Raw genomic sequence first — 12,241 nt, 5'->3', positions numbered from 1 at the left:
TCATGACCTTGCAGCACCTCTCCATTGTGCCAACTATTTGTCAACATTTGTGGAACTGTCAGCTAGCAAAACAAAAACCTTCTTCTTATCGAGTTCTGCTAATCATGCAAAGAAACATTGAAAATATGTTTTTTCCGGAGAGTTAAGTTATTAAAAGTTTTACTAAAAGTCACTGCACTGCACTGCACGAGTTGTGCCCTTTCCTAGTTCGGTCGTATATTTCACGCTGACGCTGCTGCTTTCTTATCAAGGTGCTACGCGAAACAACTTCCACTCCAAACCGATCGAATCATGCGATAACTGGCCAACTGTCGAGCCTAATTCTGTAGTAACATGAACAGTTACGATTCGCTTGGTAACAACGGAGCTGGCCCGTCCGGGACCGCAGCCGTATGTCACTGGCTGAAGCACATGAAACTGTATCGGGTCGTGCTAATCGTGGTGGTTTGCTCCTTAACGCTACCGTTCGTCTTCTACAATCTGCTCGTGCACGAAGAATCGAGCGTCCAGCACAACGACATCCACCGTACCCGGTCCCAGCTCTTCACGTTCGAGGATGTGAGCCCACTGAAGGCGGCCGATCTGAAGCTGCGCATCGACGAGATGCTGCGCATGAAGGGTACGGTATCGCTAGAGCTGCGCGATCTTGAATCTCGCCGCCAGAAGCTACAGTCGGACATAGGGCTGTACAATCAGAAAATTGACGAACTAAAGCAGGAACTCGCCCGTCAACAGACGGAACTGGATCGGCTGAAAATCTCCGTCGAACAGGCACAGGTAGCGCAACGTGAAGCGGTCCTACGCAACACACCGGAACTGGCACTTCCGCGTGCACTGTTTTCCGACTCGCTGCCGGCTGAGATGCGACCGATCGTTGCTGAACAGAGCCGAGCGTGTAAGATGAGCACCTGCTTTGATCATTCGCGCTGCAGCCTCACATCCGGGTTTCCGGTGTATCTTTACGATCCGGACACAACGACCGTGGTAAGCGAGGGATACGATATCGACGGTTTCTTAAAGACTACCATCAAGCTAACGCTCGGTTACAATGCACATCTCACGACGGATCCCAAAAAAGCGTGCGTATTCCTCGTGCTTGTCGGTGAAGCACTTTCCGAGCACGAAGTTCTGAAGAACAACCGCTACAACACCGCCCAGGGAGCAGGTGCGGCCCGGTCTATAGCTGATTCCGCCGCGTTACACCCATCGAGTCTAAACGTTACCAGGCTCCGGTTGCTTCCATACTGGGGCGGTGATGGACGGAACCATGTGCTGCTAAACTTTGCCCGTCGGGAAATAGGGCCCGGTTCGGGTAACATGCTGCAGGGACGCACGATGGAGACGGGTCGTGCAATGTTGGTGCAGTCCAGCTTTGAGGAAAATCAATTTCGGGTCGGTTTCGATCTGATTGCGCCGCCCATACTAGGACCACCCGGTGGCGACGTGTGGCAGGAGTGTGCCCCAATGCTACCGGCCAGACGGAAGTATCTGCTCAGCTTTCAGGGTGAACTACACGGGCAGAATGGTACGATGGGTGTGGCCGGACCGCACGGCACGGATGACACGGAAAGCGATACGGTCGATGAGTTCATTATCGAGCATCTGAAAGAGATGTCCTCGGGCAGGACGCAGGATTACTTTATGCTGCAGTTCGAGTGTGTGCCAGCCACGGAGCAACGCAGCCCGTCGGGATTGCGCGAGTGGTCCCTGTGCGGCACGGATAATTCACGCAAAGCCGTACTGAAAGAATCGACCTTTGCATTGTTGCTGGCGCCGGGAGGAGGAAGCACGAGTTCCACGTTGCTGCAGGCACGTCTTTACGAAGCTCTGCGAGCCGGGGCAATTCCGCTGGTGCTCGGAGGTGATCAGGTGCAGCTTCCCTACGCGGAAACGATCGATTGGAGGCGTGTTGTGATATCGCTACCGAAGGCACGCATAACCGAGCTACACTTTCTGCTGCGTGCCATTCCCGATGCCGATTTGCTAACGATGCGCCGCCAGGGCCGGCTGGTATGGGAACGCTACCTTAGCTCGGTGCAATCGACCGTCGATACGATCGTGGCCAGTCTGCGCAATCGGCTCGGAATCCCACCGAAACCGATACCCTCGGTGGTCGCGCACAGCGTGTTCAACTCATCCTTCGTTCCGCTGAAATCCGATCCCGTCATCGATACCGAGCCGGAAGAATCACTCGGCCCCATTGAACCACCGTACCCCAGTCCGGCATTCCGCCGAAACTACACCGCGACGCTCGTTCAATCGCGCGAAATGTGGAATGATTGGGCGGACCCTTTCGCACTCTATCCGCAGCTGCCGTTCGATCCCGTACTGCCTTCGGATGCGAAGTTTATCGGCTCGCACATGGGCTTCCGGCCGATCGGGAAGGGAGCGGGTGGTACCGGGAAAGAGTTTGGCGAATCGCTGGGAGGAAACTATCCGCGCGAACAGTTCACGATCGTCATACTGACGTACGAACGGGAGCAGGTGCTGATGGATTCGCTAAGCCGATTGTACGGACTGCCGTACCTGCACAAGGTGATTGTCGTCTGGAACTCGCCGAAACCACCGCTGGAGGATCTCCGCTGGCCGGACATTGGTGTGCCGGTGCACGTCGTTCGGGCACCGCGTAACTCGCTCAACAATCGCTTTCTGCCGTTCGATGCGATCGAAACGGAGGCGGTGTTATCGGTGGACGACGATGCGCATCTGCGCCATGACGAGATACTGTTCGGCTTTCGCGTGTGGCGAGAACACCGGGACCGGGTGGTTGGTTTTCCCGGTCGGTTTCATGCGTGGGATGTGAACTCGCTTGACTCGTGGAACTACAACTCGAACTACAGCTGCGAGCTGAGCATGGTACTGACCGGGGCCGCCTTCATACACAAGTACTACACGTACCTGTACACGTACACGTTACCGCAAGCGATCCGGGACAAGGTGGACGAGTACATGAACTGTGAGGACATTGCGATGAACTTTCTCGTATCGCACGTAACACGCAAACCACCGGTAAAGGTAACATCCCGCTGGACGTTCCGATGTCCGGGGTGTCCGGTGTCGCTCAGCGAGGACGATACCCACTTCCAGGAGCGCCACAAGTGCATCAATTTCTTTACCAAGGTAAGCGAAAGGGAGTGCATTCCTGGGGTGGATTTTATTCGTATAAGTTATCAGGAGTAGAAATCGTAATACGCTCGATGGCAGCTCGGCGAAGATCGTGAGGTAGACGGTAAGCAGTTGTTCATAAGTTTCGAATCACGATTTTTATCGATGTTAGGAGTTCCATCGATAACTCGATTGTCACGTTCTCGTGCTGATTCTCGCTATCTTTTCGATTTACTTCTGGGTTGTTCTCGATCTCCGGTGCGCTGGAACTGTGGTTGTCCTTTGGAACGGTTTCTTTAGCAGATTTCGACGTAGCTGCATCGTTGTTCTTTGCTTCTATTTGTTTGGATTTCTGATCGAAAACACCAACAAATGTTGAATCTTCCCCTTCATTCGGGAACCGTTTCTTTTTTAGGATTCTTTTCTTCCGCAATCCTTTGCGCTTCCTGTTTCGTTTAAGTTCATTTTTATGATTCATTTCAACACGTTTGGACAAATTCTTTGTTTAGTTTCTTCTTTAGTTTAATGACTTTTCGCGCCGTGATCGTTGAAGGTTTGACAGTTATGATTTAGCTGCTTGCTTGATTTTGTAATTAAACATCGATTGTGTTGACCATTTTCCTATGTGTACTGTTACTGTGAAGATTATTAATTTTGATTTTTTTCCTCCCTTTTCTCATCTACTTCCAGGTGTTTGGATACACACCCTTGCTGAACACTCAGTACCGGGCCGATTCGATCCTGTTCAAAACGCGAATACCACATGACAAACAGAAATGTTTTAAATTTATCTAAATTTTATTCGAAATTCGAATGAATCAAGAAAATTAAGTCCCGCACCCTTTACTCATCGTGATCGACTCCGTCCATCGTCCATTGTTGTCGGTTGGAAAGGTGCAACTAAGCACTACACGCACGGACGATGTCGGTTTCTTGACACGGGCGAACTTTCGCGTACCCTCTACGGCAGAGAAAACAGTTGTCCTCCTAGCCTGGAACAAACTACAGTTAATGTGAAGGGAATTTTTAGCAGCCACAACACCAATTGGTGCACCACCCGTTTGTTACGTTATTAGTGCGTATTTCAGCCACCTAAAAACCAGTGGCAAACACAGATGCCATCTAGTAGATGTAGTTCAGTTTAGGAGGTTTAGCTTCTTGGTTTGTGTTACGAACATTGCACGATTGCATTATTTTCGGTTTAAATGCGAGCAAAACGTACCTGCTTTTAACGGTACTAAAGCAAACACGGTAGAAGAATACACCACCAGTAAGCAAATCTCATTCCATTACCAATGAACATCCCATTGGACTGTAGTTCGTATTGTCCTAAGCACGATAGAGCATAATCCGTAATATGTTAGGTTAGCCAAACAAAGGGGGATATAGCTATTGATAAGTTTTATTTTCGGCACGACTGAGCAGTAGCAGCTAGAAAAGCAATCAAGATTAAAAGGGGTATTATAAATATGTGGTGTTATACCAGCGCGTTTGCGTAAATATGCAATTGTGCGCTATGGGGATATAGTTTTAATTTTGCCTTAAAAACACTCCGGATCGTTCGGGACCGCCCATTCAGCACGGGGGCTTGTTTGTGGGTGTGTTTTGTTTCCATGCGTTACCTAGTCCGGTTTGTTAGTTTTGTGTATGTGGTTGGGATGTGTTTTAAAATCGATTAGCTATAGGTACCTAGTGCAGCTTTAAGTAAGAATGCACCGTTAGGATGTGCATTCGCGTACTACTCATTCGTACTCTGTACTATGCGACAAGACTAATATAAAATGACATGTGTATACTGTGCGAATGATGGAAGAATAATTGTGTGAATGGTCCGAACGGTCGTACGGCGCACGATGATAGAGAAGAATTCTGCCAACAGAGGAGTTTCGAGGACGAAACTGGTTGGGAGTTGGCGTTGAGCGAGAAATATTTCCAACAGCGATATCAATCACAACATCACGCTCTAATACAATCCCGCAGTTTAAAAAGGTGAGCAGTTTTCTCACCTGTACCTCCATTCGAGCAGTGCCGAAGATGAATTCTCACCCAAAGCAACCCAAATTTTGTCTCACTGCAATAGTGGAAAAACATTCGCGAATGTATGGTCAAAAGTGTTCTGTAAACAATTTTCTTCCTAATGGAAACTATTAAACAGATGTTTTACAAACTTTCCAATGTTTAGTAAGGCGTTTCACAAATAGTTTAGCAGCCTAAATCATTAAAAGAAAATTAATAGAAAATGTACAATTAAATGAACGACTAAATTAAACAAGAAAGAAGATTCTACGAACATGAAGTAGTTAAACGAAAACTGCTCAATTTGAAATTCATTCGATCAAAGTATGCTTCCTTTATAAATCACACCTTTTAAAGCAAAACACACTTGTGAAATTGCTTGATTTTCCAATGCGAAATTATTTCGGGAGCCATTTTACGTATCAAACGGCCATTTTCAAACTGCTTTTGTGCCGAAAACTTGATTTGTTTCCCTCGCGCTATCAAATTGCAAGAGAGGTCGAGAGTTCGAGAGAGAGAGAGCCTAGCAATGATTGCATTAAGCGCCCTTCCCTCCTCACCGGAACCCTCCGGTTGAGATGTGTGTGGGCCTGCTGGTTTATAGCAATCAGCGCCAGAGCCTAGTGGCACAATTGCTTCACTCTCTTTCTCTATCTCTCGCGCGCTGTAGGACGGAAAATTTTTTGGGGAAAACGTTTTGGGCGAGAAGCAGGCAAACCTCGCCAGCCATCGGGACGAGCTCGGTGTGTGTGCAACGGCACAGCGCATTTTCCACTCACTCGTCACAGCCGTAACGGGACGGGAAAAGCAAACGCGTTTTACGGGTCTCGCGGTTTTTTCGCCAGTTTTCAGTGTGCTCCCTGTTCCCTGTTTGTTGGTTCCCGCATTTCCTTGTGTTGTGCGTTAATGGGGGCTCAAACCGTTGTCCAAACCCGCCCCGAAAAAAAACGCGTCCATTCCCGAGCGTCCCGTCCCCTCACACTCTCAAACCCACGTCGGAATCCGGGGGGTGACGGTACCGTGACCGTGCGTGCTTGTAAGCTAATCGTTCCATCGTTAAGCCAAGAATTAAGAAATAAGGGCTGCGAAGGAAGAAATACGGATGGCCCCCCCGTGTTCGGATGCGTAAGGTGCCATATCTGTTTTCACCTTCCGAGGAAAAACGAACCTCCCCCTCCCTTTGTTGGGTGCGGGAAAGCCCGTGACAAAAATTTTCTACATCGTCTCTGTGTGTGTGTGTGTGGTTTAATAAGAAAATATAATAATCGCAAGTGTACCGTAGAAGAACGAAGGAAAATTCGAGTGAAAAACGCAAAGGGGGAGGGACATGTGGTTGCTCCTGGGTGGTGTTCTGGAATTTGGAGCAAATTTGCAAAATCATATCCACACACACACACATATACACACACATAGTGGAAAATACACACACACATACACTCACGCAAACGCACACATCCTGCAGGAAACTGCAGATTTCAGGAAACGGGCGCATGGAGAAAGGGCGAGGGGGGGTAGATAAGAGGTGAAAATTTTGAAACCATTATGCTGCTGTTTTGTAGCAGCCCTCAGCTCCCCTTTTGCATCAGCCCCATCACCCTCTCGCCACTGTGCGCTTCTCGGTAAAGGACAGGACATTTGGTGTGTCTGTGTGTGTGTGTGTGTGACCTAGTGCATATGGCTGACTGTTTCAGGCTCGTCCAGCAGCAGGAAAGGAGCAGAGTCCAACAGATTGCTTCTCTATCTAGCCGTTTGTGCCACATCCATTGCCCATCCATTGCTTCACCAGCTGGCCGAACGGACCGTCGTGGACGGAGGTCCTTCTTTTTTTTCACTGATGGTGGGAAAAAAGAAATGGTGCGACCTCAAAATCTAATTCATTGGGCTGATTCTTTTTTTTCTGTTGTTGTTGCTTGTAACGCCATCCTTACGCCACGGTGTGTGGTGCAAAACTTTGTAACTGCTGCACAATGGGGAGAAAAAGGGGGTGACAAAACGGAACAAGCGGAACGGACGCGTGTGCGCAAGTGGACCGAGAGTGGCTGGGTGCAGTGGGAAGAAGCGAACGGTGTGTCCTATCTCTGGCTGGTGAAAAGGACGTACGAGAAGAGTTTTCTTTTTCAGTGGTGGTCCCCGTTTTACACCCACTTGCCACTTGTTCCGTTCCGTTTTTCGGTCCTGAGCTGATCGGAGGGTGAACACTGCGCGCGTTCGTGTCCATGTGTGCGAGAGAGGGCAGCATGAGCTGTGTGTGTGTGTGTGTGTGGGTGCGTGTGAGTATTGCTTCCATTGTTGCAATTTCCCTGCTACAGCTCATCGTCCTGTCCGAAGGGAGCAGCGAGAGCAAACCGTGCGCTCTGCTCTCGCCTTCACCTTAACCGTCGCTCGCAGGATACTCGTGCCATCGCTGCAACAACACGAACTCACACACATGCACAAACACATGGGGATAGGGTCTGTACGGTGCATACCCGCTAGTGCGCTACATCTTGTGTGTGTCCTGTTGTTTTTTTTTTCTTCTTTTGCTGGAGACTACCCAGTTCCGAAGATGCGAAGAATGCCTTGTTGAAGGGAAAGATAGTACGAGGTTGTGTGTGTTTAAATGTAGAAAATTCACTTAGAGATGGGGGAATTAGTGTCACGTTAATGTCCGATCCTCATCGTTACCAGTCCGGATGCTAGTTCGGATACTAATGGATGGCAATGGGGGAAAGGCCAAGAATCGCTGAACCACCCCAAGCAACGTATCCGATCCGGAAGATGTGTGTGTGATCGCAACAGGGAGCAAAGCAGAAGGTTAACAGGAGACAAGGTGAGTACTGATTGGACCATCATCGTGACCATCATCCCATTCCCTTTGGCTGCTTCCTAACTTAGTACACCTCGGCATATTCGCTCGATGCCAAACCCCAACACATTGGACGTTCCCCATTTCCATTAACCTGGCCGGACAAAAGGTTCGTGGAGCCAACCATATTGTATGGATGCGTAGGAGCCGCTTTATAGATCTAACAAATTTAATCATATCGCAACCCGACCTCTCACACTCGCACACGGTCGGGCTCGATGTGGTGTGGCTGATGGTTATCAGAGTTGTGAAGGACGATGCGAATGCGTTGAAGATCGATATCCATCATTGGATAATCGGGTTCAATGGGATCGTGGTTCGGTTTCTTCTTGTGCTCTTGTGCACCCCAACACCGGACGATGTTTTTTTTCCTTCCTTAGGACAATAAATTCCCACTAATCCCCTCCACCAAGTCACTATGATCCCCTCACCACATAGAGATGCTTCAGCACGAAACGACATGCAAGTGGCGAATAAGGTAGCATTGTTTACGATGCGTTAGTGCTGCCGATCGGTTTCCAATACTTACCGGGTCGCATTGAACAAGCGAGTGTCACAAACAAACAAAACAAATGGCCTCGCATACATGACGGTCGCAACATGGCCGGGAAGCATTATCGGTGATTGTATGCAGTACCTACGCAGAAGGAGTATGCTTTAAGTTTGGTGACTTTACTGGTGCTGTGCTGAATTTTTTCGAAGAAAAGTCACTCATATGAATCTTTAGGAGGGAGTCATTCAATCGACTCTCAACAAGTGTATGAATCCTCAAAGCAGTTGCCGTCAATCTTGGTTGATTCATGAAGAGGATTCATTAGAAGATTCATGAATCTTTCAAATAAACATTCAGGTTCATTCATTCAGACTGATGAATCTGAATCAGATTCACTCACTACTGGAAGACTTCACTCAATCGGAGTGGTGGTCTAGGTTTGTTTTAATAAAATTATTCCAGAATTATTAAGTTATTTTCGATAATATTAAAAATTACTACAATTAGCAACAATTTAAGCATTCTTGAGATTTGTGATGCAAAACTTGCTAACATAACGGCTCAAACTTGCAATTCAAACATCTGATGCAGTCCACAGTTGCATTCCTGTTTCTCTTTTTGACCTATATTCCACACATCACTGGCTCGCAGGCTAAAGCGCGCCCTGACCGTGATGTGCGCTGTGTTTTCTTCTTCTTCGCTTCGTTGCTTCCCAAAAGCCCCCAACATTTATGGTGTTGGTGACCCCAAACGAGCATGGCACGAGCTTGTCTTCACAGTCACCGCTTGCGTGCGGCAACGGTCCTTTACGCAGACCGAGACAACCGTACGCACACCACGACTCATGAGCCCATGAGCCAAACAATAACTATTGCTACTACTACTACTACTACTACTAATACTACTAATACTACTACCACCACCACTGCTGCGTGATGTGTCAAAGTTTTTCCGAGCCAAAAATTTTTCATTTCCATCCGCATTATCACATTTCCCTCCCATCGCTTGCCACAGCCCTCTAATTTTTCTCTCTTTTTCTCTCTCTCTTTCTCTCGTTCTCTCTCTTTTCTTTCTCTCTTTGCCTTTTGATGTGTTTCGTTACAGCGTTATCACGACCGTTTTCGGGCCGCATCACAGCGGGTAATTGCTTATCGTTGGCTGTCAGCACCCGTACTACACACGCGCACACAGCGCGCATACCGATGCTGCCCGTTTGCACACAAACACACAAACACACACACACACACGCGCGCACGGCATTCATCGCCCACGTTCATCGCCGCCAAGTGTGGCAGTGACGTCCGCCAAAGACGGGTCCGGTCCAAACACTCGAGCACAATTAGAATTCCCACCCGCGCGTGGAACACTGGCCACAAATACTAAAGCAATCCCATCTTTCATTACTACCGTGTGTGTGTGTGTGTGTGTGTTTCGGTGGGACTGCGTCCTCATGGCTGTGGACTGTGGACGAAATGACTTTTGGGCCACCCTTCTCAACACACCTGTGCAAGTTGTACGCGAAAGTTTGTCTGTTTGCTTTGCTTACGAAATCCGGTAAATGATTGCGAATAGTTTTGGGTTTCGGTTGCGAAATGGTTGCTTTCTAAGGGTAGTTGCTGTAACCATGTTATCGGCAGCCTGCAGCGTCTGATAAGACGTTTGGTGAAGGACATTCGGCCGAGCCGAGCAGGGAGTACGGACCGTGTGCACAATATTCATACATAGCATGTGAAGTGAAAGCACACAGTTAATCAATCGATTCCTGCTTTGATTGTGCATCATCGGCTTGCGAAACGGGGACACCGTTTAGGGAAGGGTATTTCCTAGGTGCGGAGGGGTGGCCTAGTCATCGTGGGTGACCAGCGTACTCGTTCTCACCAGCGTGGAAAGTGTTCTCATTGCTAGCGCGTGCGGGCAAAATGGCGTGAGAATCCGGTGTGAATCGTTGAGACGATGAGATGTGAGTCAGTGTGAACCAGTTGGTCTTTGACATGGTGAGGAGAGCAGACAGTGCATTCATCGGGTGTCTCTAGAAGCGATTAAGAGATCATCCTACGGAATCCTGCCGCTGAAGTGATTGGTGATGTGCATTATAAAGTGCAGTTACTGGATGTGTGGATGTGCTTGGTATATACCCTTAGCGCTGTGGTCGTTCGCTAGCTAGTCGGTTGGTTTGCTTTCTCGAACTCTGTTTATTTGGTGCAGTGAATTTCCCCACGATACTTTGGAGATGTGCATTGTGTGGTTTAAATCATGATGGGAATTGTATAAGTTTATAGAGATTCCTTTGTCTTGTGAAAGTGATACAGATGGTACTAGGCGATAATGTGTTGCTTATACTACACACCAAATCCATCCTCCATATGGTCGAGTGGTCTTTTAATTTTATTTATTCTTTTATTCAAGCTTCAGTAAGCTTCAACACGAAACACACAAAATACAGTTTGTTTGTTGCGTTTAGTATGTATTACGATGCTTATAACGTAAATTATCTTCGCAGGAATTAAAATACCAAGTACCCAGTGGAATAACCAAATATGCAGTTGGTGAAGTGCACCGTGCCGATGAGCAGGTTTATCGTGCAGCAAAAAGATTAGCAGACACGGGTCTGGGATCTTCGACGGCGTCTCCAAACAAAGGAGCGCCAGCTGGTGTAGTTTTCGCTTGCTGCTTACCGTACGATGGTGTTGGTCATGCATTTGCTGTGCTGCTGGTGGTGATTGTGCGGTTGCTGCTAACCATGGTGAAGTGAGTGAACCCCGCAATGGCTGACGAGCGTGTTTATTGGGGTACGAGCCAGCGTTAACCGTGTGATTCACGCTGCCGTTCCATGTGCTACCCATTAAACCCGCAAATTCGATCCCGCCTGGGTCTGCACAATCGATTAGTCAATCACCGCGTGCGTGTAGCAAATCACACAAAAAAACCCCCCGCCCCGTACGATGTATGATTCAATCGGGCAAAAGTGTGCAGTGTTTATCCGCGTCCATATGGTTTCCAGAAATCAAAAACAAAACAAAAAAGAATGCAGCAATAAGATTACGACGGTGTGGGTAGGTGTGTGATGTGTTTGCAAGTTACTAGTGGCAGTTTAGTCATATGTTTGAAGGTACAACGAATTTTCATTAACATCCGATTAAAAACGTAGTGACTGGCGAGAAGGGAGCAAGAACGTGAATGGGTGTTAGAAATACCCATTTTTGCTGTCAGTGATGCGATGGTAAAGGTTATGCATCAGCGCGTACGGTCAGGCGATGAAGAAGAGAAGCGTGATTTTGTGAGAAAAAAATGGAGACCATATCAAAGCTGTACCCTCCGTAAGGCGACAAAGGGTGGTGAATAGTAGCTGAGGTAAGATTGATTGTTTTTTCTTGCCAACATATTTAATATTTACTGAACATTTTCAATGAAAACTACTCTTTGCTACTATACACCAAAGAAAAGATATGTAAATTCTTGATCTTTTTTGGTTTACAGTGGTTAATTGTCAACACAATTATAAAGGATTAACAAATCTTAACCTATCATATCTATCACCCTTGAAGGACTTTGCTGGTCCAAGTCGACTATAATGAGATTCAGTGAGACTAATCATCTCACACTATCATTGTTTGATTTTCCCGCATGCTCATCTCATCGGTCGACATAGCTCGAAGTAGCTGAGTGTCATGAGTGACCCTAAACACCGTACGATGAAACACATTTTTACAGAGAATAACATGGACTCAGACTCGGTGTCTTGCTGCCGTGCTCATCCGTGTGCTTGAGTTCCATCACTCTAG

The 12,241-nt window shown here is 47.7% G+C and overlaps 1 protein-coding gene across 1 annotated transcript; it reads left to right on the top strand.

Annotated features, from left to right (window-relative positions):
- The first annotated feature begins 289 nt into the window (after window positions 1-289).
- On the top strand, window positions 290-5,235 carry LOC128309930 (exostosin-3). Its single transcript, XM_053046442.1, has 2 exons — window positions 290-3,120; window positions 3,796-5,235. Exons 1-2 carry the CDS (start codon window positions 334-336, stop codon window positions 3,898-3,900), a joined length of 2,892 nt encoding a protein of 963 aa, XP_052902402.1. The 5' UTR covers window positions 290-333; the 3' UTR covers window positions 3,901-5,235.
- The last annotated feature ends 7,006 nt before the right edge of the window (window positions 5,236-12,241 follow it).

This window comes from Anopheles moucheti, chromosome 2 (assembly GCF_943734755.1).
Source record: "Anopheles moucheti chromosome 2, idAnoMoucSN_F20_07, whole genome shotgun sequence".
NCBI lineage: Eukaryota > Metazoa > Arthropoda > Insecta > Diptera > Culicidae > Anopheles > Anopheles moucheti.
The sequence above is the reverse complement of the archived record's forward strand: the minus strand, read 5'-3'. Positions and strand labels throughout refer to the sequence as shown.

Coding starts and splice junctions, on each gene's coding strand:
- LOC128309930 (XM_053046442.1), top strand. CDS start 334: ATGAACAGTTACGATTCGCTTGGTAACAACGGAGCTGGCCCGTCCGGG. Junction 3,121..3,795: donor GCATCAATTTCTTTACCAAG/GTAAGCGAAAGG, acceptor ATCTACTTCCAG/GTGTTTGGATACACACCCTT.